We start from the raw sequence: 26,816 nt of genomic DNA, 5'->3' as shown, positions 1-26,816 counted from the left end.
CAAGATTCACTTTTCGGTGGCAAATGCAATGCTTCACAACGCCTACTTTCTACTTGTAAATTTTGCGAAAATGAAGTTGGAATTAGATTATTTATACCGCTGTTACAAAAGAGGTATTTCTTATTATGGCAATGTAAAAACCATATTAAAATAAGATTGTCGCCACTTATTTCTACTCAGTGAATCTACTAGTCATTTTCCTAAGAGTTCCTAAGTATTCCCTACGTCGTATATGATAACGATGTATCTAGCTAGCTAATAGTAAGAGTGGCTACGGATCATTCTGGTTAGCAAAAGGCAAACTGAACGTCACCAATAGTATTAATGTCCACTTCGAATAGATTAATTATTTGAAATGGGCATCAATTCTATCAATGACGCAGAATGTCCGTTGGATCACATCCGAGATATTATTGCGTCTATGCCATATGAATTATGACGCGGCTTTAAGCAAAAAATGCCAAAATGTTATACCACCACTACAGGTTACGCCTTTGGTTTCCATCATATGGGCTAATGGATTATGCCCTCCCATCGCGGCAAGGTCGCATAACCAAGGGGAGGGCTTTTTGAAACTATGGATTTTGAAGCAAAAAGTTTTCTGATTTTTCACCGATCAAAAACTCTATTCTGTTTAATAACATCAGAACACCATTTCATTCTTATGCTATTAATTGTCAAATACTGGAAAATTTAGGAATACCATTGCAGTTCCATAAATATTGCATTAAATAGTGTAGAGGATTATTTGAATTCAATCACTAAATTTTAGACGGATTTAAAAAAAAAACTCCTTGTTTTTGAATGTCAAATACCTTATACAAAATTAAACAAAACAAAAAAAATGTAAACATTTTTAGAACTTGATCTAAGTTTTTTTATGAGAACATATAAAGAAATTTTTAGAATGCTGTGGTTGGCAAATCTAAAATACCAATACTAAAGATGTTTTATGCCAACTGTCATGGATTGTCAGAACTTAAAGTTTACTGAAGTTTGCCTTAGATCAGATTTTTGAATTCTAGATATACCAAATCAGTTGCTTGTCAATGAAACGGATTTAATTTTAGAATTTGTTGAAGTATACTGTTGGCATGGTAGAAATAATATACTAGTATTTACTTTCAATCGAAAGGGCTAACATAAAGAGGATGCCGTGCACTTACAAGATTTCATAGAAAATCCGGAGAAATTATGGAATTGTATAAAAAATCTGCTCTGTACCTTAAGTCATCACAAATCAACAATGTTTCTTATGGCAAACCCAACTCCTACTAAGAATGCCTTCAAAATTAAACGATCTTTATGACAGAAACGAGATATATTGATTGCTTGCTTGTAGAAAATAATAACTTTAAACAAGCATCTCCTCAGGAATCCATCAAAGATTTTGCCAATAACGTTGTCAAGAAATCAACAAAAAAATCTGCCCAATAATGCCCAAAGGACCTTGTCAGTTATTTACCCACGAAAAACTCTCCATGAGGATCTCACAAGCAATACGCTGAGATTGGCTGGAAGGATTCTTTGTAAATCTGCATAATTCCATTCAAAATCTCGTCAGGGTACAAGGATCGGAAAAAAATAAGTTTGGCTAAAACTAGTTTTATTGCCTTAATTGATGAAATATATAATCTAAATATGTTATTTGGCTTTTTTTATTGTTTCAGAAGGGGTTGTTCACATATTACGTAACTTTTTTTTTTTCTTAGAAATGCAATCAAATTTGGCTGAAAGCACAAATTTTGTTTGTATTTGACCGAGTTTGAACAAAATGTGTATGAAGAGTGGTTGAATATATTATAATTGTAATTTGTATGAAAAATATCGTCAAAATATATGTAAAATATTGAATTATTCAAATAGCTCTAACGTGAAAATCCGAAAATTTATGCAAAACATTTAAACGTTTTCTGTAAGATCTAAGGATGCTTTTTAATGTGCAATATTCGAGATGGCGGCGACATGACGCGACAAGAGTTGTTTTTCATGTTCAAAATCATCAAAATTACTGAAGTGTAATATTAAATACTATTAATATTAATACTATTATTATTACTACTATTACTATTACTTCAACCAAATATTATTTTCCATCCTCATGCTCGAAAAAAGTGTACCATAAGCTTTCAGATAGTGCATAGCTATGGGGAAGTATTACATAATATTAAATATTAATTTTGTACTTTATTTTATTGTTACATTTTTCAATTTTTTGACTTCAGCCAATTAGACGTCATAAAAGTCAGAGAAATTTGAATTTTAGTTCAATTTAATTAAATATCATAATAATATAATACATGAGGTATATTTTAAAGTGATAAAAAACATAAAAATCTCAAAAATGTTTTTGGTAGTTTTGGCCGCCCCTTTATATGGAGCCCTACGGTTGTGCAGGGGCCTAACAAGGACTCATAGATAGATGGCGATAGACCACGGATTCAAGCTAGTACTTAATCCAAAAAAAACTTCATGAATCTGGATCAGTTTCTCAGGGAATCCTAAAAAAAAAGCTATTTTTAATTAATGTTTCTAGAATTTCATTGTGTTTGCTAAGATTTTTACCAGCCGCTATGAACTTTCCCAAAATTTCAAGAAAAATCCGTCTATACTCTTTTGCAGAATTTACAGAAAATCTTATTTGCAAAGTACTATTTATTTTTCAGTGATTTTCCAAAGTAACGGGTCAATTATCGCTTTGATTCCATTTAGGTTACTGAAGTTTTGAAAAATATGCCGTTAATCATAATTATTATTATTATTATTATTATTTATTATAGAGGCTTTAACTGGTGTCATTCGCCTCTGATTAATCATAATATTAATTCATAAAGCATCTCATCAAGAACCTTGCCAATAACCCCTCAGTTCCTAAACACTTTTTCAATGATAAAGAATTCCTAAGAACTTCTTTGAATGTGCTTAATATCTTCAGCCAGAAATTTGCTAAGCATTTTACAACAAATCGGCAACAATTGTGAAAAAAAAAATGTCGAAGACTCTCCTTGATATATGTTTAAAACATCAGACTATCTCTCTAGGAACAATCGTGCATCCTTTGTCAACATTTTCTAGCGCTTTTTCCCGGTATATGTTACAATTTCCCGGGTATATCCCGTACTTTCAGGGCCATTTGTAATTCCCGGGTTTTCCCGCTTTTCCTGGATTTCCCGGATGGAAGAACACTCTGCTTAATCTAATGAAGTTACTGACCAAAATTCAAAACAACAGCTTGCTAGGGATTTTTTACTCTTATGGATGGTAAAAAATAAGACATAATTATAAAGCAATTTGCTTCAGACATTTGAAAATTTAAGAACAAAAGAAACGATTAAAGATCATTGAAGGTACTATAGAATATCATGCTGAAAGTTAATTACTAAAAATTGTTGATTGAAGTTTAGGTGTACTTTATCAACCTACACAGTTCGAACGAAACGTGTAAATTTCTGAGACATATAATGCACATAATTGGAGCGTGGCAAATCATGGATATTTACATGTTATGTCATGTAAACTTCTATTAGGGGAAGTGGTGGTAAAATGAACAGGGGTGGTAAAATGAACACCGTGCCTTTTACCGAGAAAAAACAAATTTCGATTTATGTTTATCACGCACGGACGATTTAGAGCATAAATCTGAGTGTTCGAGTTGATACGTAGGTCAACTGAAGTGAATATATCAACGAAAACTAATATTTTAGAAAACCACCTTTGAAAATTACAACTGACGTAACTTTTAGCTCGAAAGACGTGAGGTTTTTCAGTGAGGTTAATATCGTTATGATATGATGTTGAATCTGATACCTTTAGAATTCTTTTTGGATGGGTTACAATCATTAATGGATATATTTTCGGTTAGGCTATGAAAATTTCCAGAAATATTTGTTTTGCTCACGTTTTTTGCATGATGTTCATTTTACCACCAACAGCTGTTCATTTTACCCACATAGTGCAGGTAAAATGAACATTTGCACCTCTTTTTGATAGCTGAGAAAATATGTGAAAATTTAGCTATTTTAGTCTGAATCCATATCGCTGCTATAGATTACATCCCTATTTTTGATGCTGTGCGATAGAACTATACAAATTTTTCGTTTTTCTATCAGAAACAAGATGATTTCCTTGAGGTGTTCATTTTACCATCCCTTCCCCTATATGTCATGTAATCCAGCAGAATCCTCTGTGATTACATGACATATAACACATATTTACATGATTTTAGTCTTAAATTTACATGATGTAATAATTGACATCGCATAAATGATGTTTACATGACGTGTAATCTTCATTATTTTTAACTGTGTATGCTTATAAAAATGGCTGATGTTGAAGACAGTGATGGAAAGTGACGAAAGTTATTTCCCCTCCTAGATTTTTGGGTTTTAAGGGTTTAACTGCAAACTGATAGTTTACTGTCAAATTGATGCATATACGATTGATTTATAATCAAACTATGTTCGGTTATTCGCGACTAAATGTTCGCTAACTTTTTGTCATTTCTTTTGGTAGGGTGATGTGCTAGTATCCATCGTATTAAGCATTAATCAGTGAGAACTGCAATTTTCCCAGTTTTGCAGTGAATGATGCTGATACAAACCGATATCAAACATTTTTTTCTCAAAACGGCTTTAGCATTGTACAATAAGATTTTGATAAATCTTGATCTCTTTTTGGAAATAATGCAAACAAAATGCATCTTGCAGTATTCTCAATCCGTCGTATCGTTATCATTTCTGTCGCAACCAGTTTCCAGATTCGCCTCACAACTTACGGCTTACTAAGATATGTTGAGTGGTCAAAACACAACATATCAACGCTATAATAAAATGTTTTACTAGAATATATAGATCTACGGGCATCTCCCCATTACTTCAGCATGATGGAATATATCAATTTCCTTTAAAATTCATTGTTCATCATCAAAATTCAGCCCAAACTTATGAACACAATTGTTTTTGACCGAACAACTATGGAATTTGCTCACAGTGCAGCGAAAGCAACACAATCAAAGGAACCGTATTTTTACGTCGAGCATCGCGCACACGTTGATGCGCACAAGCTTTTTTTCTCAGTACGACGGATTGAACTTTGTTTACATTCTCAATTTTACGCGGTCGGTGAGGAAATTTCATAAAATTTCGTGAATTGTAGAACTTTTACGGCGTGTGATTGGAATGAAATCCTTCAGTGAAGAAGTACGAAGGTTTTCCATAGTGAAAATAAGTGCCTGGCGGAGTAAGTCACACGGGGGCTGGAAGAAACTTGTATCATAAAGTGGTGTGACTGCTGTCGATCGCTAAGTATTTCTCTCAAATCGTGTTCGTCCATGCGATTTTGGTGAAAAAGTGCAAAATGGATAATTGAACTGAAGTTATTTAACGAAATACAGTAGTTTTATTGCTTTTCTGGTGTACAAGTGTACAAACCATGGCAGCTCTCACAAAAATACACTTGGCAAATGAATCTATGTTGCAGGTAACATTTTAAGTTTGATAAGACGAATAATAGCGTTTATGACGAAGTAGAACGAAACCCTATGTTCTCTCAAACAGGAGGATGCGAGCTAACTCTCACCAAGCCTCTTCGCGAGTCGGCCTGGTTTGTTTTGCGTTGGTTTACACTCGTGAGGTGCTTCGAGATTTCAACATTTTCAACACTGGTTGAAGAGAAAAGCATTAAAACTATGCAACTAGATAAATAAAAATATGTGTTTTTACTTAGTAAATTGATGTTTTCAATAAAATAAAAACTTTTTTTTTTCCTGATGCTTTTTTATTTCATCAAATAATGCTTGAAAGTGAGGAAAAATGTCATTGTTTTTCATTGAAATTTAGTGGTTTTCATAAAAGTTTACGTATAGTTCGAGAATCCAGAGATTCCCGGGATGTCAAAACCAATATCCCGGGAAACGGGAAATCCCGAAATTTGTCAAATCCATGGAATTTGTGTCCCGGGATGTCCCGGGATGGACACTCTATATGCAACGTATATGCAAGCATGATTGTTTTACAGCACGGCTAACGGTTGCGCGTTTTACCCTGTCAAAAATAAAAATGCAGATAGCAAGCATTTTTATTTTTAATTGATTTAATAACTCCAGAAAAATAAACATGGATGTCTGTTTTTATTATTTGATAGAACACATGTTTGTCTATCAGATCATGGTTAAAAAATAGTTTATAATAATGTATTTCGCAACTAAAATCGCTTCCTTCGTTAGCTGGCACGTTATGCCCCCAGTCCCCCTAATAAGAAAAAAATATGTTTGAATGAACCAAAAACTGTCGATAAGAAAGCTTTTCCGTTATAAAAGTTTTTATAAGCTTTGACTGTAAATCAATTACTTCTCTAACAATTTGATGAAAACCCCTCCTGCATCCGTCGTGTCTTCCCCTCAAGCACACCTGTGGTCAATTGTACCCGATGCCAGTGCGGCAGCCCGCGCGATAATGAGTGTGCAGCGCGCGCCTAAATGGAAGCCATTATTCCGGTTGATGCTTTCACCATGTGCGGCGTCGCACTCATCAACAGCAATAACAAACATCTTGCAATACAAAATCGATTCTTATCGAACGTGACGTGTGCGATTTTGGAATTATTGATTTATTGATTAGCATATCTGTCGCTATATTTACCTAAGCTGCCCTTCGCGTGGAACCCGGAGAGATGAATTGTACTTGAGAAATGGTGCTTGAATTTAGCCGGTATAGACAGTTTGCACAGTATGTTAATTATTTAGCGAAGCTAGTTAGGGTTTCTGAATGCGCTAGTGGGAAATAGAATTGATGCATGCGCAAAAGGTTTATTATGCAGAAGAAGATCAAAAATGTGTTTGCATTTCTTTACACTTTGTAATTAACTCATAATAGTGGATTTTTTTGATAAATAATCAGGAATAGCTCTTCATTCAAAAACATAAATGCAAGTTGTAAAACGATCAATACAAAAAAGGGCCACAAAGTACTTTATCTTATAATCTGAATGATCTCAGGAATTAAATAGTTATTATACGTAACACGGAAATTACTGGTCCCACACTGATAGATTAAAACTAGTTTCACCAGCAATTGATTGCGCTTCCCTGTCGACAGACGCGGAACCCCGAAAATAACAGGTTACTGAGGAAATGCACTGCAGTCTCTGGAAACATCCAGCTTATGTTTGAGTTTTGATAAACCAAAAAGTACAAAGAAATCAAACTGGCAGTAACCACTAAAGCACGATTCGACACACCATTAAAGGCAACTGATATGGGAAACGATATGAGTCATTATAGCCAAAACTGATGTTATCGACGAACCTATTGGAAGCAATTATAATGTTTACTTCCTAACTAACGAAGAGGGGAGGTGTTACGATTTTCAGTGACAGAGTGCGTAAACAATTAAAACATAAAGCAGCAGGAGAATGCTCATCAATATAGCAGTTGTGCACTTGAATGTTTTTCGTTGCAAGCATTGGGGCCATCCATAAGCCACGTGGTGCTATAGAGAGGCGGGGCGAGAGTTGGGAAGTCAGTTCTAGCCAAAAGACATGGTTTTTACAAATTTGTTTTTTTTTATGGGGACGTCCATGTATTACGTAAAAGCTTATGCGGAGAAAAACATTTGAAATTTAAAACGTCTCATTTTTTTTTCAATTTCCATAAAAAGTCCTATTTTGAGGGTGGCGGAGTTGGAGAATTATCAATAGTGTTTTGCGTAAATAATGGATAAAATGGAGAGTGAGGTGGGGGTATTCTTAATTTTGCAATAACGTTCCCATTGGGACAGAGCCTGCTTCTCAGCTTAGTGTTCTATGAGCAATTTCACTGTTATTAACTGAGAGCTTTCTAATTTGCCTATTTGCATATCGTTTGGCAGGGACAATCATACGTTATATCCAGAGAACGCAAAGAAAATATCCATTATTACGCTGTCAATTAATTATAGTCCAGATAATCCTCCCAAAGTTTAAAATCTTTTGGTAGAAATTGGACTGAGCACATGCCATTTGAAATTTGTAGGGATACCAGGGCTAATAAGTTTCAATCTCAGTGCCTAAATTTCAAGCAAAACTGGTCGACTACAGCCAATTTGTTGGCTCTTGATAGCGAGCCTTCTATAGGTTACACCGTGGTAAGCTCTCTCATTTACAAACAAGTGAGTAGAAATTTACCTCTGGCATATATCAGAATCGGGGCCTTCCTTAGCTGAGTGGTTAGAGTTCGCGGCTACAAAGCAAAGCCATGCTGAAGGTGTCTGGGTTCAATTCCCGGTCGGTCCAGGATCTTTTCGTAATGGAAATTTCCTTGACTTCCCTGGGCATAGAGTATAATCGTACTTGCCACACGACATACGAATGCGAAAATGGCAACTCTGGCATAGAAAGCTCTCAGTTAATAACTGTGGAAGTGCTCATAAGAACATTAAGCTGAGAAGCAGGCTCTGTCCCAGTTGGGGACCAATTTCATCAGGGCGATTTTCTTCAAAGAATTTTCACTCTAAGCCAGCGGTTTTCATATCGTGCTCCGCGGAGCATTTGATGCTCCTCGAAGCCTTGGCAGGTGCTCCGCGACAGCTTAAAAAAAATATCAACGGCTTAAAATACCTCAACTTTTTACATTAAAATACGCTTTTAATTATATCAAATCAAACCATTTAACTAGAACACTCAAAAGTACAAATTTAGAGAACAAAACAACCGACCGTGCTAAAAATAAGATCGACTAGTACCTAACTGGTTGATTGCGACCAATTTTAGATCACTATTTTGTTCTCTAGATTTGTGCTCTTGAAAATTTAAAGGGGCTTTAATTTTTTTTTTATTCCGCGTTATGGTGGATGACGCTCTAAGGTTTTTACGAGTTTTATACACATATCAGGTATCAGATCGCTTGTTATTGAACTTTCATGTACCTCGAATGTGTTAACATAAAAACGTTTAACCTTTTGTATCGGCCAATTTCAAAATTTGTCTTTATTTTAAATTAGTATGGAAAACAATTCATAAAACTGGAGAAAAACATTTTTTTTCGACAGAATATTTTGAAACTTTCAGGTTGTGAAAATTTTGTCGTGATACTTAAGCTCGTCGAAAAATATCTGAGTAACATGCATTTTCAATAATAGTTAAAATATTGATACAAAATTAAGAATATTTCACGAGCTTTATCAAAATTATGAATAAGTTCTGTGGATAATCCGTCCAAACACGTTAATAAAGGCTTAACAGATCCTAACAAAAAAACCTAACCAAAGCAATTTTGCCGTTTTCAAGCCACAAATATTGAATTATAGGACAAAAAACCAAAAACAGCTTTCTAATTGTCACAAATGTGAAATAGAAAAAGCTTGTTCAATCAAACATTTTTATTTTAGATTAAGCTTAGTCTGCAGTTCCGCACAATAGAAGTAAAAAAAAATATCAGAAGGGGTCAAGAAATTTGCTAGGGAAAGCCCTATTTGAAATGACATTCCGCAGTTGAGTACTGCGATCAAAGAAAACTACTTTTCTTGAGTATTTCTGGCTAGAAAGTTCCCACGCGACTAGATAGGTAATTACTTTTCTTTTCAGGTACATATTCCCTAAAATGGATTGATGAATTAAAAGTTAAAATTGAAACCATAATTATGCAGATGAAGCGAAGCGAACCTCAATTTTTTTTTAACACAAATCTGGAAAACCGAACATCCGTTTGAGTTGAAAACATGATCGATTAGTTATCAACAGCAAGTGGTTTCAGGTTTGGCTTCGATTTATCTTTGCCATAATGAAAGAGTGACCAACATAAATCTTTCTTCACGATTTATAAAAGTCCAAATTTCGAACGAAGTGATGATAAAGAACAGGTGCCCCGCGCAAAAAAAATAATCAAAATATGATCCGCAAACCAATAAGGCTGAACCATTGAACCCTTTTCCAAATTTTGATTGGACTTTTCTCCCTTTGCCATTTTGCTAGCACAAAAGACATTTATACGGCAGTAGGGTGCAGAGCATTCTCAGCCGAAGTGTCTGAAACTTCACAATAGGAAGCACTTCAATACGACGTATATTTTGGCTAAACATGAGCTCGGTAGCTTAAAAAAACCGAAGTGAATAAAAAGCGCCAAGAATAGAATCCGGTTCCCTATTGGTCGTACACCAGTTATGTAAATCAATTTGATATACTTGGGTTTGTAGCCCAAGTTTTACCAAAGGTTCGCCGTCACGGACCGAAGGCATTGCAAACTTTCACACGGCACGGACACGGACACGGACACCGTCTTCAGCCATTTAGCCGCACAGACTGTAAATTTAACACTATACAACGGACAAGCATGCTCCCGTGGCACAGCCGCGAAACATTTCTGACGAAAAGTTTCAATGGCTGAAGCGGGAATCGAACCCACACCCCATGACACTATGCGCTCACTGCCTGACGACACTAACCACTCGGCCACGAAGCCCACTTTCTTGAGTCTAAAGGTGTCCAGGAAAGTTTGGAATCTGGATGGACTCCGATGACATGAACCTCAGTGTTAACCCGTATCCGACCGGGCTAAGAAAAAAAATTCAAAAAATTCTCGTGAAGCTATTTTCTATCCGATTTGCAAACTTCTTTCACTATATGAAATCCAAACTCTTCTATTTTCCTATGCTGGGGAAAGTGGTCCAAAATTTTGCCTGTGGCCGGAGTTATTCCGGTGTCCTCCTGGGTCAAGTCGGGTAAAAAATTGATCAACTTCCTTTCCCGAACGGTTTCATAATACTAAACTGAAATTTAACAACTCAAGTTTTGTAGGAACAGTCAATCGTGCAACATTAAAGATATTCAAGTGATTTAAGGAGTCACTTTCATGGAAGTTTCCTTGAAAAACTGAAATATGCTTTCCGGAAGATCCGGAACATCCGTAAAAGTGGTCAAATCGTCAAAAATGACTTGGAAAGCCGCGGTTTTTTTCAATCTCACTAGTTTTCAACATACATGGACATGACCAATGCTTTGAGTGCATAAGATCCTATATGGCCATTGGGGGGCTCACCGGAAGATCCGGAACATCCGTAAAAGTGGTCAAATCGTTAAAAATGACTTGGAAAGCTGCGGTTTTTTTCAATCTCACTAGTTTTCAACATACATGGACATGACCAATGCTTTGAGTGCATAAGATCCTATATGCCCATTGGGGGCTCACCGGAAGATCCGGAACATCCGTAAAAGTGGTCAAATCGTTAGAAATGACTTGGAACGCCGCGTTTTCTTCAATATCACTAGTTTCCAACATACATGGACGTGACCAATGCTTTGAGTATTCTCGTTGTTTTTATATTTCACTAGTTTTCTACATTCAAGGACGAAACTAATATTTCGAACGTGATCACTGATCAGCTATGGCCACTTGGGGGTTTACCGGAAGATCCGGAACATCCGGAAAAGTAGGCAAGTCGCGTAACTCATTCTAAAAACTTGCAATTTATTTAAAACTTGTTAATTTTGCTCACTAAAAACAGCATCACTATCGAGTCTACCATGTGGCCTTAGTTTGTTACTGCGTGATCCCCCGGACGATACGGAACATTCGTTATATGAACGATGGAACTTTCAGATTATTCCGATGGGCTGCTTATTGGCCACACAGAGTACCGTCGTGCGTGGTGGCGTTGGTCCAAAAGGGGTACTTCAAGCTACTATTATTGCAGCAAATAATACCAGAATAATGGAAACAATGTGGCAAGCTTCATGAGTACATTCTCAAGAGCTACTAGATGATCATAGATCAGTTTTTAGGCGTTCATAATAGCTATGAGATGCATCAAAAAGGGCGGTCACGCCCTAGGTCCAATGTCATCCCGAACGACGATAATAATAAAGCATTTCAGCTCTATAATAGCACTATATTAGCAAGCAGAATGATTAAAAGTGCTTTTTGATTTCTTGGGTGATACTACTTTGAGTGTGCGAAATTAATCGGTTTTCAAAAAATAGTAATTTTCTAGAATGACTCACTTAAATTGTTTACTTTTCTGAATGTTCCGCATCTTCCGATGAGATGGTCATACAATGATGGCAATATTGGACGTAGGGATATAAAACCAAGCAAAATTTGAGGAAGCGTGACTTTACAGAAAGTCTTTTATGTTTACTCCAGTTTTACGGATGTTCCGGATCGTCCGGGGGACCACTCAGTAACAAACTAAGGCCACATGGTAGACTCGATACTGATGCTGTTTTAAGTGCGCAAAAATAAAAATAAACTGCATGTTTTTAAAATGAGTTACGCGAATTGTCTACTTTTCCGGATGTTCCGGATCTTCCGGTAAACCCCCAAGGGGCCATAGCTGATCATAAAGTGTTTGAAATATTAGTTTCGTCCTTGAATGAAGAAAACTAGTGAAATAAAAAAACAACGAGAATTTCCATGACATCTTCCATGACAAGCCTGTTTTACGGACGTTACGGATCTTTCGGGGGACCACTCAGTAGCCAACTAGAGTCACATGGTGACCTAAATGCTGATACTGTTTATGGCACGTGAAAACAATGAATTTTCAAAAATTGCGGTGTTGTAGGGTAAGTCACGCGACTTGTCCACTTTTCCGGATATTCCGGATCCTCCGGTGAGCCCATAATGGCCATATATGGTTTTATGCACTCAAAGCATTGGTTATGTCCATATATGTTGAAAACTAGTGAGATTGAAAAAAAACCGCGGCTTTCCAAGTCATTTTTAACGATTTGACCACTTTTACGGATGTTCCGGATCTTCCAATGAGCCCCCCAATTGCCATATAGGGTCTTATGCACTCAAAGCATTGTTCATGTCCATGTATGTTGAAAACTAGTGAGATTGAAAAAAAAACGCGGCTTTCCAAGTCATTTTTAACGATTTGACCACTTTTACGGATGTTCCGGATCTTCCGATGAGCCCCCCAATGGCCATATAGGGTCTTATACACTCAAAGCATTGGTCATGTCCATGTATGTTGAAAACTAGTCAGATTGAAAAAAACCGCGGCTTTCCAAGTCATTTTTAACGATTTGACCACATTTACGGATGTTCCGGATCTTCCGATGAGCCCCCCAATTGCCATATAGGGTCTTATGCACTCAAAGCATTGGTCATGTCCATGTATGTTGAAAACTAGTGAGATTGGAAAAAAAACCGCGGCTTTCCAAGTCATTTTTAACGATTTGACCACTTTTACGGATGTTCCGGATCTTCCGATGAGCCCCCCAATGGCCATATAGGGTCTTATACACTCAAAGCATTGGTCATGTCCATGTATGTTGAAAACTAGTCAGATTGAAAAAAACCGCGGCTTTCCAAGTCATTTTTAACGATTTGACCACATTTACGGATGTTCCGGATCTTCCGATGAGCCTCCCAATGGCCATATTGGGTCTTATGCACTCAAAGCATTGGTCATGTCCATGTATGTTGAAAACTAGTCAGATTGAAAAAAACCGCGGCTTTCCAAGTCATTTTTAACGATTTGACCACTTTTACGGATGTTCCGGATCTTCCGATGAGCCCCCCAATGGCCATATTGGGTCTTATGCACTCAAAGCATTGGTCATGTCCATGTATGTTGAAAACTAGTGAGATTGAAAAAAAAAAACCGCGGCTTTCCAAGTCATTTTTAACGATTTGATCACTTTTACGGATGTTCCGGATCTTTCGATGAGCCCCCCAATGGCCATATAGGGTCTTATGCACTCAAAGCATTGGTCATGTCCATGTATGTTGAAAACTAGTGAGATTGAAAAAACCGCAGCTTTCCAAGTCATTTTTAACGATTTGACCACTTTTACGGATGTTCCGGATCTTCCGATGAGCCCCCCAATGGCCATATTGGGTCTTATGCACTCAAAGCATTGGTCATGTCCATGTATGTTGAAAACTAGTGAGATTGAAAAAAAAAACCGCGGCTTTCCAAGTCATTTTTAACGATTTGACCACTTTTACGGATGTTCCGGATCTTCCGATGAGCCCCCCAATGGCCATATTGGGTCTTATGCACTCAAAGCATTGGTCATGTCCATGTATGTTGAAAACTAGTGAGATTGAAAAAAAAAAACCGCGGCTTTCCAAGTCATTTTTAACGATTTGATCACTTTTACGGATGTTCCGGATCTTCCGATGAGCCCCCCAATGGCCATATAGGGTCTTATGCACTCAAAGCATTGGTCATGTCCATGTATGTTGAAAACTAGTGAGATTGAAAAAACCGCAGCTTTCCAAGTCATTTTTAACGATTTGACCACTTTTACGGATGTTCCGGATCTTCCGATGAGCCCCCCAATGGCCATATTGGGTCTTATGCACTCAAAGCATTGGTCATGTCCATGTATGTTGAAAACTAGTCAGATTGAAAAAAAAATCGCGGCTTTCCAAGTCATTTTTAACGATTTGACCACTTTTACGGATGTTCCGGATCTTCCGATGAGCCCCCCAATGGCCATATAGGGTCTTCTGCACTCAAAGCATTGGTCATGTCCATGTATGTTGAAAACTAGTCAGATTGAAAAAAAACGGGGCTTTCCAAGTCATTTTTAACGATTTGACCACTTTTACGGATGTTCCGGATCTTCCGGTGAGCCCCCAATGGCCATATAGGATCTTATGCACTCAAAGCATTGGTCATGTCCATGTATGTTGAAAACTAGTCAGATTGAAAAAAACCGCGGCTTTCCAAGTCATTTTTAACGATTTGACCACTTTTACGGATGTTCCGGATCTTCCGATGAGCCCCCCAATGGCCATATTGGGTCTTATGCACTCAAAGCATTGGTCATGTCCATGTATGTTGAAAACTAGTGAGATTGAAAAAAAAAACCGCGGCTTTCCAAGTCATTTTTAACGATTTGACCACTTTTACGGATGTTCCGGATCTTCCGATGAGCCCCCCAATGGCCATATAGGGTCTTCTGCACTCAAAGCATTGGTCATGTCCATGTATGTTGAAAACTAGTCAGATTGAAAAAAACCGCGGCTTTCCAAGTCATTTTTAACGATTTGACCACTTTTACGGATGTTCCGGATCTTCCGATGAGCCCCCCAATCGCCATATAGGGTCTTATGCACTCAAAGCATTGGTCATGTCCATGTATGTTGAAAACTAGTGAGATTGAAAAAACCGCAGCTTTCCAAGTCATTTTTAACGATTTGACCACTTTTACGGATGTTCCGGATCTTCCGATGAGCCCCCCAATGGCCATATTGGGTCTTGTGCACTCAAGGCATTGGTCATGTCCATGTATGTTGAAAACTAGTGAGATTGAAAAAAAAACCGCGGCTTTCCAAGTCATTTTTAACGATTTGACCACTTTTACGGATGTTCCGGATCTTCCGATGAGCCCCCCAATGGCCATATAGGGTCTTCTGCACTCAAAGCATTGGTCATGTCCATGTATGTTGAAAACTAGTCAGATTGAAAAAAACCGCGGCTTTCCAAGTCATTTTTAACGATTTGACCACTTTTACGGATGTTCCGGATCTTCCGGTGAGCCCCCAATGGCCATATAGGATCTTATGCACTCAAAGCATTGGTCATGTCCATGTATGTTGAAAACGAATCTATGACATTTGGTCGAAAGACATTTGGTCGAATGACATTTAGTCGAATGAAGTTTGGTCGAAAGTACATTTGGTCGAACGGACATTTAGTCGAATGGACATTTGGTCGAAAAGGTTTAGTTTCAACACAAAACATATTATATTTTGTCGAACCGACATTTCGCGGAAGGGGTCGAATCTGAATAGTATGGAAACAAAGTTTTACGTTTAGTCTGACTATTGTCGAGACTAGCATTTTGTCGCTTATACAAGAGTGATAGAATAATTGAAAAAGTATCAGTCTTTTTACCAACAACCTATTATGCGATTAGCAAAATTTTGTTATCCAATTTGATGGACGCTCTCCTAACATATTGATCAACCTCTTGCGTTTGTGACGTTTCATATTACTTTTTCGTTCAGGCAAGTTTTGCGATTCGAGATAAGCTGATCATAAATGGTAGCAAGCCAACTTTTGTTGCCTCAGTCAACTCCTCTTCCCTTACATACATAGAAGTCACAATAAGCCGATTAGCTTAGCTTAGCTTAGACTGACTACACATATCAATGGTTGCTATTCCGTGATTGACCGAAGTCAGTGAAAATGCACAAAGAATCAACTAGAAGTTCGGCTGGGATTGGCCATAATCTTCTTCAGTGTGCATAATTCAGTGCCTCTATTTATACAGGGTCAATAACGGCGCCGGCCACGTCCTTGCAGTCAGGTGGGATTGGGGGAAGGAATGTTAGTGTGTAACCTTTGCTTTTTGGAGACCGTGTTTGCCTCTGCATCTCCACAAAGGTTACTGGGAGGGATGTTTGTTAATGGGGAGGATCGTTGGGTCATAGGATTCACTTTGATAAGCGATTAGACCATGATAAACAATGATTTGTGAGATATATACATGCTTATACGTAAATATAATATTTTCATTTGAAATGAACAATTTCTATGTAGAGGAAAATTTTGCCGACACTTGAGGTGACGAACCATTCAAAGTTTGTTGAACAAATACCTAAATGTAACATTCCTACAGCTGTCAGGACGAAAGCATGGGTTATTATATTTTACTCATTTGAAAAGAAACAAAAAACTCGATTGGTTGGTACATCATAGAACACTCTTATTCTTATGCCGACACTTACAGTGGCGAACCATCCAAAGTTTGTTGAATAAAGTGAACCTTTCGCAAGTCTACACTTGTAGTGTCGAACCATTCAAAGTTTTTTTAATTACAAAAATAAAGGTATATAAGAGGTGTTCTGAAAAAAAAAATGTTAAACATAAATAAATCATGAATCAGAGTTTGTGTCGACACTCACAGTGACGAACCATCCATAGTTTGTTGAAAAATCATATTTACATCCCACCATTGTAACGATTGAATGTGCAGTCATACATATTTTATAGATTAGAAATAGTAGCATGAAACGAGCTCACCAATTAATCCGTTATCCTTGACTGAGCAGCCACAATCCACTTTCGGCTTCACTCGTTTGCTCGGCTATAAAAAGCACTCAGGAAAAAAAAAATTAGCGCGCGACCCAAAAAGAATAAAAAAAAACTGTTCGGGCTTTCTTGACGCACTGCCCAGGAGCAAGCGTCAAGGTCGAAGGATCAAACAGAACTCCATAGAAGTCACAATAAGCCGATTGGCCATAAATAGAGTTACCGAAACCTTACATTTACTTCGCCATAAAGGTTTTCCTGAAAGCAGTTTTTTCCTGCCGTTTTAATTCTGATTTCCGCATTCAAAAATCATACCCACCACGTCCGTAAGCTATAAAACCCGGAAATATCTCAAGTACTCTCTCCGCATGCTTCCATCAGATGAAGATAAGCAGTTCATTACGAAGAACGATACCATTTCAAAAGAATAATAAATAATAAAAATATAATGTTCACATCATTGAGTAGCAAAATGACTCATTAAACAATTTTTCAAAGAATGATGATATTTTGAAATAATAATAAATTCACTAGAGCTAAATATTTCAGTTAATGTACAAAAAAAAAATACTCCAAAAAAGTTCATTTGAATAATCATTGAAATCATAGATTTTGGCATAACTAAAAATTGCAAATAAAAGGATGTATAAAATTCAAAAATTAGATTACATAAAATGTCTCGTTTTATATTCAACAACAATTGATGATTCAGATTTTTTCAAAGAATACGTAATCTTACCAACTTTGCAAAAGTTAGAAAAACATAATCAATTTTACCAAATGATCTTTTAATAAACCATTTGAAAAAAAAAGCTTTCAACCAAATTTCCGTTCAACTCAACGTCATTCGAGCAAAATAAATGTACCAAAGCAATTCGACCAAATGTCCATTCGACCAAATGTCCCTTCGACCAAATGTACTTTCGACCAAATGTCATTCGACCAAACGTCATTCGACCAAATGTCATTCGACGAAATGTCCTAAAGCCGTTGAAAACTAGTCAGATTGAAAAAAACCGCGGCTTTCCAAGTCATTTTTAACGATTTGACCACTTTTACGGATGTTCCGGATCTTCCGATGAGCCCCCCAATGGCCATATTGGGTCTTATGCACTCAAAGCATTGGTCATGTCCATGTATGTTGAAAACTAGTGAGATTGAAAAAACCGCAGCTTTCCAAGTCATTTTTAACGATTTGACCACTTTTACGGATGTTCCGGATCTTCCGATGAGCCCCCCAATGGCCATATTGGGTCTTATGCACTCAAAGCATTGGTCATGTCCATGTATGTTGAAAACTAGTGAGATTGAAAAAAAAATCGCGGCTTTCCAAGTCATTTTTAACGATTTGACCACTTTTACGGATGTTCCGGATCTTCCGATGAGCCCCCCAATGGCCATATAGGGTCTTCTGCACTCAAAGCATTGGTCATGTCCATGTATGTTGAAAACTAGTCAGATTGAAAAAAAAAACGGGGCTTTCCAAGTCATTTTTAACGATTTGACCACTTTTACGGATGTTCCGGATCTTCCGGTGAGCCCCCAATGGCCATATAGGATCTTATGCACTCAAAGCATTGGTCATGTCCATGTATGTTGAAAACTAGTCAGATTGAAAAAAACCGCGGCTTTCCAAGTCATTTTTAACGATTTGACCACTTTTACGGATGTTCCGGATCTTCCGATGAGCCCCCCAATGGCCATATTGGGTCTTATGCACTCAAAGCATTGGTCATGTCCATGTATGTTGAAAACTAGTGAGATTGAAAAAAAAAAACCGCGGCTTTCCAAGTCATTTTTAACGATTTGACCACTTTTACGGATGTTCCGGATCTTCCGATGAGCCCCCCAATGGCCATATAGGGTCTTCTGCACTCAAAGCATTGGTCATGTCCATGTATGTATGTAGTAAGATTGAAAAAAACCGCGGCTTACCAAGTCATTTTTGACGATTTGACCACTTTTACGGATGTTCCGGATCTTCCAGTGAGCCCCCCAATGGCCATATAGGATCTTATGCACTCAAAGCATTGGTCATGTCCATGTATGTTGAAAACTAGTGAGATTGAAAAAAACCGCGGCTTTCCAAGTCATTTTTGACGATTTGACCACTTTTACGGATGTTCCGGATCTTCCGGAAGGCCTATTTCAGTTTTTCAAGGAAACTTCCATGAAAGTGACTCCTTAAATCACTTGAATATCTTTAATGTTGCACGATTGACTGTTCCTACAAAACTTGAGTTGTTAAATTCCAGTTTAGTATTATGAAACCGTTCGGGAAAGGAAGTTGATCAATTTTTTACCCGACTTGACCCAGGAGGACACCGGAATAACTCCGGCCACAGGCAAAATTTTAGACCACTTTCCCCAGCATAGGAAAATAGAAGAGTTTGGATTTCATATAGTGAAAGAATTTTGCAAATCGGATAGAAAATAGCTTCACGAGAATTTTTTGAATTTTTTTTCTTAGCCCGGTCGGATACGGGTTAAAAAGACGTTAACGTCAAATCCCATCGCGATTTCGTCTTTCCGTAAAAAGAACAATACACAGAAAAAAAAATCCGTTCTCGTATCCGTGAACAGCAGACGTGAACTAGTCAACAAGCAAAAATACACACTCAATCTGTTCGGTAAAAATAACTGGGTTTTGGAACTACCAAAAAAGACAGTAAACTAAAAAATAATGTCAGAAATAAAAAAAAACAGAGATTTTTTACTGAAATTTTGCAGAGAGCTTTCTTTTTATATCATATATCGATAAAAAATAAAACATGGTGAAATTTGCTTTTCAATTACGCGTGGCGACAGTTTTCATTTTACTGACTTTTTCGGCAGTTCCAAAACCCAGTTAAATTTTACCGACCCCAGTAATTTAATCTAAGTGTGTACATCGTGAACTAGATCATGTTTATGTGACCATTGGTGGTAGTTCATGGTGTATTTTTGACAGTTCACGTTTTCCAGAACTCTTTTTTGAGCGTGTAGATATTTTTTCGGGTTAACCGAACGGCATATAGGCGACACCAACTCTGGATTACTTGATGAGCACTTAGCATCAAGTCGAACATGGTACTTATGTACATACCAACTATCAAAGCTTAGTCGTACATACCAACTATCGAAGCTCAGAGTTATCGTCGGCAAATCTATCATTTAGAAAACCGCTGTTATTAAGTTGCTCCGATAGCGTATCTGCTACGAGATTTCACAAAGTGGTGATAAGACTCCCCCTTATAGGCATCCACAAGCATTTGGTATATCCAATTGGTAATAACTGTAGGTAGTCCATTGTTTCGTGTAGCTTCCAATACTGCATCGAGAGACACTTTATCAAAGGCACCCTCAATATCCAAGTCAACACCAAAACAGGATGACGTTGGAGCGAATGCTTTCTCGATATCGTATACAACATTGTGTAAAAGAAATCAATGTAGATTTTCTAGATTGAAAAGCATATCGATTCATGTTTGCGAAATAGATATCACGGACTTCTTAGCAATGTCCTCCTTTCGAGATAAACTGCTTAGTAATATCATACCAGAATCTGAGAATATACTCAGTAGTAAAACTGCTTTTTGGGAAACGTCCATGTCCATCGATATTGTAGTATCAACGGCATCATCCAAATCACTTGGATTTTCAATGAACGGAAAGTATCCATAAAATTTGGTCGCAGTCATTTTAATGTAAAAGTTAACAGTAATAAACCGTAAAATCTGCAAAGACACCTTCGAATATAAAAAAAAAACTTTAATTCGTCAGTAGTGTGTGGTCTTTTAATTTGTTTACATGTTCCTGTGGGACGAGCTACGGAATCAAGACCAATCGTGTTCGGTTCGCGTTGTTCGAGTGCAAAAAGATTTGTGTTCAGCCGAGTATGAATTGCCAACTGGGGAGCTCGTTCTATGCTTATGATAACTTATGATAACCTTTCTATTGTCGTCATTGCTAAAATAACCTTTGAATAGTTCGGCATTATCAATTTCGACTTTTTTTAAACGTTTTTCAATATTTTTTACAGCAATGCAAAAATGCAAAACTTGTTTTAGGGAAGGGCTCATTCAAAAATGACGTCCATTATTTGGGGTAGGGGGGGGGGGGGTTCCACAAAAGTGTGACAGTACGTGTATGAGGTGTTGGAAAAAGCGTGACAGAGGGGGGAGAGGGAGTCTAGAAATCCCGAAAAACGATGGACGTCATATTTGAATCGTCCCTAAGATCCATGAATCATATCACCGACCAAAGCTGACTCCCACATTTTTTCTTCTCTCACTAACCACACCTTTCCACACCATATTGTGGAGATGCAGAGGTATTCTCGGTCTTTAGAAGCAACGATCATTACACAATAACGTTCCTTTCCCTTCCTAACTGACTGTAAGGACTTGGCCGGCGCCGTTATTTTTTTTTTTTTAATTCTTTATTAGTATCATTCCAAACATTACATTCATTATTTTTTATATCTAGGTGTTCTGTGTTATTAGACAACACTACCATCCTAATTTGGTAACACAAATCTAAGATTTAATTAACATTTTGTTAACAACATATTACATTTCATTTTCCGTAGCAGTTCAGATTTTTTACAGGTGAGTTGATTTCACCTGCTTATAAGAGAAAAAATACGTTTTGAATATACTTAACATAACTTAACCTAAACATATAACGCATTAATCGTGGCAATAGAAGATTGTAACGATTTTTGCCTGAAATTATTAATTATTTTATTTACATTTGTTCCAATGTTTCAACATTGGATATTCTATGTGCCGGCGCCGTTATTGATCAACAAAATGAGAGCTGCTAAAATAGCACTTCGAGAATAAGCAGTAAGCTGAAAATCATTTATTCATTTGGATCGATGTGCAATTCTTACCAGATCTGAATCCCAGACAATTGGATTACTTTAAGAACTGTACTGCCCATAATCGCATATTAGTCCCATAAGTGCTTCGTGAAGACCAAGCAGGACGGGTCGTTGTTGCGTCGTCGGATAGGTTTTGTTCTCGGTTTCGCGCGTGTTTTCGTCGTCGGAGAACTTCTTTTTTCCCTGTTTTCGAGCGTCTTGCTGGGTAGGTGTTTGGGAAAGCCCAAACAAGACGGTTTGTTTCGATACGCCAAGAAGTTCTGCTGTTCGCACTGTGTGAGTACGAAGAGATATTTGTGTTCAGTCGAGGATGGATTATCAACATTTTTTCTTGAAAGCGTAACTTTTATGTAATATTAAAACAAATTTTGTATGGTTTGTCACTATAAGTGTCGGCATTATGCTCGTTCTATACAATTTCAATAGACATATATATATTTTTTTTACATTATTAAAACATCTTTTGAATTGTTTGACATTGGGAATGTTGACGTAATTTTTAAAACTTCTACCATCTCGAGACAAAAATACACAGTAATACTCATATGTAATTTTCAAACAAACTATGTAAGGTACCGCGGGGCAAGTGGGTAAATGGGGTAAGTGAAAATAATGTGTATATTTTACTGAATATGTGAATTAACGTTTCAAAATCATACCCGACTAAAGGTACATAACAAAATTATATCAGCCTATGATATTATAATACAAAGTTTTTATCGAACATATTTTGTTACAAATATGATGCAGGATGTTGTTAAAATAACTAAAATCGTAACAAAAATACATATGAAGTGTAACATAATTGTAACTGAATGTGATACATTCCTAACAAAAATATATCAAATCCTGTTCTATGTGTTTGATACAAAGTATCAAAATTATAATACTGTTTAATATACCCTTTCCAACAAAAATATATCAAACCCTGTTATATGTGTTTGATACAAAGTATCAAAATTATAATACTGTTAAATATACGTTGCAACTTATCCAGTTACATGCTTTTCGATCAATAATATGAAATCTATATCAAAATATGATACGTTTTGATATACTGCTTCACGTCGAAAAATGGGTTAACCAAGTGCGAAGTTCGATTTTTGACCAACTTCGCCGTTCGCGACTCGCTTAGCTATATAATACGCATCTATTCCGTCCGCCGTGTGCATTATGCGCACTATTGAGAGTTGAATTGCGACGCGGCGAAGTTGGTCAAAAATCAAACTTCGCCCGTTGGTTAACCCATTTTTCAATGCAAAGCAGTATATAAAAAAAGTAGTTTAAAAATAGGCTTATGTAGCAACAAGTCAATTTTTAATCGCTTTCAATTATTCAATAAAAGAATGATCATAACATATTGTGAACGCTGAAGTTTATTGACCAATTCCAAAGATTTTTCTTTCATTCTCCTAAAATACAAACAAAGTAACTCATTTTTATCTTCAGTTTTTTATATTTGTGAGGGTTTCCATAAATGATCTTATGAACAGCAATTTAGATTTTAAATTGTGCTAGAACAAAAAGCAAACAAAAACTTCGTCAAAAATTAATCTTAAATTTCTTTGAAATTCAACTTCTGAATTGTATTAAAACATTGAATCGGTGACAAATTATTTCTTACCATAGTAAATCAGAACGCGTGCGATCAGCTCGCGACATTGTTTAACCTTAACTCCAGCGACGGCCGGGGTTTCCCCTTGATAAACTCGGTGCTCAACAAATCGCTCTGTAGAAGAAAAATAAACAATGAAATTTATGTTAACTAGAATATATCTAATTTTAACCTTCGATGTATTTAACTTTCTCAGTATCGAGGCGAACTTTTTCCGGCAATTCGTTTTGAATCCGCTCACCTCCTTTCCGACCATTTGGATTGTTTGTTACACGACCCGTGAGTGTCATGTTTTTCAGACCATCCGTGAAGATTTCCATCAGCAATAGCTTGACAAAAATGTAGTCGCGGCTCCCAGCAGTTTCAGAAAATTTCTTCAACTTATTTTTGTCGGGGAAACCGGGCAATTCGGTGAACTTTTCGTCATGTGTCTTTCCCAACACTTTTGCATTTAGGGCGTCCGTCAATGTGAGACAGCGGAGTGAGCTTTTCTCATTAGCAAGTTTCAATTTGTTATTTTGCGCAATTAGGGCATTGTTCAGGTGGATAAGCTGATCGATCTTAGCCTGCTGTCCGCAAACACAGCCTATTAAAGTGGAAAAAGAAATGTCCACATAAAAATAAAACGTTTACTAAATGGTTACAATTTGACGTTATCATCAGGAGAGTAACATGAGCCAATAATTAGCAACCCAACATTGATGGTTAATAAAAAAATAAACAATTAAATTGAAAAATATTAAAACTCATCAGACTTGCAGAAGCAAATTTCGAGTTTTAGAGAACCGATAAAGCTTTAACGGGCACCGTATATAGAATTATACGATAAATTTTTCACATCGATACATGGAGTGGTACTTGAGATTTGCTTTTTTAAAGCTGGAAATGTTCCAATTTTCTTAGAAAGAATATATTTCAATGTATATTTTTCAGGGTTGTTATTTTTTAGGGTACTTATACTCGTCGAAAAAAAATCTGATGTACCGTAAAATGGGGCGAAGTTGATCACTTTTGAGTGTTTCTATCAAATAAATACTTTTTGAACAACAAAAATAATTTTAAGAAATTTAAGAACGAAGGTTTTGATTCCGGGCTGAAGATAATTTATTACTGAGTCTAGTAAACGACATTGAAGACGCCCTTACTGTTGAGGTCGAAATACACGTATCTGTCAAAAGATACAAACTCTAGTGGAACTAAATTCGAATTTTCATTTATTTACTGAGATAGGTTTTCAAAAATACTCATTAAACATGAAGTTACTAAATCTGAATCAAGTCTCTAAAATTTCAAAAATAAATAAGTAAAAAACTTGTCGATAAATCAATATATTTTAAAATTAAATTATGTGAATTATAGAATAAATCACATTGAACACCTAAATGTAGGTATTTTTTCGCAATTTTCAACTGGTGATTGTTTTAAGGAGAATCTTTCAACAAATACTTGTTTTTCTATCTTCAATATTATACCAGATTTAGGAAAATCTGTTAGATAATGCGGCGTCACACAAAAGTTAATAATAGAAATCGAATTATAGCTCTAATTACAAACATATGAGTACTGGAATTATCTACTTCTCGCCGCTGATCAACTACATCCTGAATTACGGTACACGCAATTTCGATAATAATCGATTTTTTTACCTTCCATCAATGACACCTCGCTAAAAATTCTTATTTAAAGAGCACTTTTTGGTGTTTTTTTTTGCATCAGCTATTTAAGAACTACATTTACTTACGGAAATCGGTGTCTGCCTCGACTAGTGGATTTGGCTGAATAGATCCGATAGCTGTGGGTGATGGTGGATGCATTACATCATTTAACGGCAGCTTTTCGATTGTTGGCAAATCAATCAACGGCTCTCGAACGGCACATCGTATTGTAGATGGAGCTTGTTGACGGAGCATACTTTCCTTGATCTGAACAAAGGAACCAGACTGATGGCGGATTGATTTTGCTGCCTGTTGTTTTGCGGCGAACTGTTGCTGCGGAACTGCTGTTACTCCTACCTGTTTTCCGGATGTTTGCTTCTGGCCCGACTTTTGTTGTTTTACCTTAACCGCACCAGTCTTTGATAGATTCTTAGGACGGTCTTCAAGGTCGTCGTCTGTTTCACACGCATTTTGTGTTTCCGATTCACAGCTCTCACTTTCGTCTTCTTCTTCTGACAGCCAATCTTGGAGAAACTGTAGATTTCCATCTGTTGGAAAATCAATCAAGGGTGCTCGGAATGCCAACCGTTTTGCAGGAAGAGCGAATGATGGCGTTTTGTTTACGTCTTGTTGTTGGTGAAAATCGTCCTCGGTCTGGTCAATGGAACTGGTGACTGATATTGCTGCCGGTCTCTTTTCACGGCCCTCTACCTGCGATGCTGTTGTTGATTTCACCTGATTAGTGGATGTCAACTCCTGGCTAAACTTTTTAACAGCTCCTGGGGGATCCTTAGAACGGCCCACGCACGGCATTTTGTGGTAGTTTTCATCCGCATTCGACTCGAAGTGCTCTTCATCGTTCTCTCCATCCGACAGGCTGCCCCGGAGCAGTGTTGATCTCTTATTTCCGCGCTGCAAATTTTGTTTTTCGAGATAAATGACCGGTACACGGATGGCACATCGTTTAGCAGATGGAGGTGATACGGATACTCCATCATCCTGTTGACAGTGCGTGTTCTCCTTGTTGCGGACCAAATAACCGGAATGACTGCGGACAGACAATTCCACCGGTCGTTTGCCACTGCGATGTCGCTGCGGAACTGCTGTGGAAGTTGAAGGCTTTTCGGGGCTTATCTCTTGAATTCCTGTGTCGACATTTTTGTTCTGTAAGAAAACAACCAGGTTTGAGGTTAGAGCAAACATGTTAGTATTCGATCTACATTACCTGATGAGGAGCGAGCAAAAAATCAAGATTTTTCGATTTAGCTTCCTTCCGAACACTTCGATGTACTTTTTTCGATGCGGTCTGCTTAACCGCTGCCGAAATCACAACCTTTTTCTTCGATTTCGCCATTTGCACAAAAAACTTCCGTATCAGGCAATTTGTTAACACGTGTGAAGATAAATGTAGTATTAAATCGACGACGGTGACAAGTTGACAACTATGTCGGTGGTGCAGGGCTCCCGTTTTTCAAGAGGAATTTACGACTAGGGCTTAGCTGACATATCAATAACAATGAAAATAAATATACTGATTCGGGTTGAAAAATGGGCTAAACAATTTGATTTTTAACCAACTTCGCGGCGTCGCAACTCGATTCTCAATAGTGCGCATAATGAATATGGCGGAGGGTATAGATTGAGCACTATAGCGAAGCGAGTCGCGATGCGGCGAAGTTGGTCAAAAATCGTTGGTTAACCCATTTTTC

The 26,816-nt window shown here is 37.2% G+C and overlaps 2 protein-coding genes across 3 annotated transcripts in view; both read right to left on the bottom strand.

Moving 5' to 3' along the window:
• LOC5564978 overlaps nt 1-26,816 on the bottom strand; it is a 99,001-nt gene that overhangs the window by 26,929 nt on the left and 45,256 nt on the right. The gene's annotated exons all lie outside the window — the stretch shown is intronic.
• Nucleotides 23,124-26,698, bottom strand: LOC110676719. Its single transcript, XM_021845694.1, has 4 exons — nt 26,333-26,698; nt 25,194-26,271; nt 23,625-24,038; nt 23,124-23,566 (listed from the first exon to the last, which is right to left on the bottom strand). Exons 1-4 carry the CDS (start codon nt 26,459-26,461, stop codon nt 23,451-23,453), a joined length of 1,737 nt encoding a protein of 578 aa, XP_021701386.1. The 5' UTR covers nt 26,462-26,698; the 3' UTR covers nt 23,124-23,450.

This window comes from Aedes aegypti, chromosome 2 (genome assembly GCF_002204515.2).
Source record: "Aedes aegypti strain LVP_AGWG chromosome 2, AaegL5.0 Primary Assembly, whole genome shotgun sequence".
NCBI classification, from domain to species: domain Eukaryota; kingdom Metazoa; phylum Arthropoda; class Insecta; order Diptera; family Culicidae; genus Aedes; species Aedes aegypti.
The sequence above is the reverse complement of the archived record's forward strand: the minus strand, read 5'-3'. Positions and strand labels throughout refer to the sequence as shown.

Excerpts from the sequence above, each read along its gene's own strand:
- LOC110676719 (XM_021845694.1), bottom strand. The coding sequence starts at position 26,461 with ATGGCGAAATCGAAGAAAAAGGTTGTGATTTCGGCAGCGGTTAAGCAG. Across the intron at positions 26,272-26,332 it reads TTTTGCTCGCTCCTCATCAG|AACAAAAATGTCGACACAGG; the intron begins GTAATGTAGATC and ends GTTTTCTTACAG. Across the intron at positions 23,567-23,624 it reads GAAAGTTAAATACATCGAAG|AGCGATTTGTTGAGCACCGA; the intron begins GTTAAAATTAGA and ends TTTCTTCTACAG.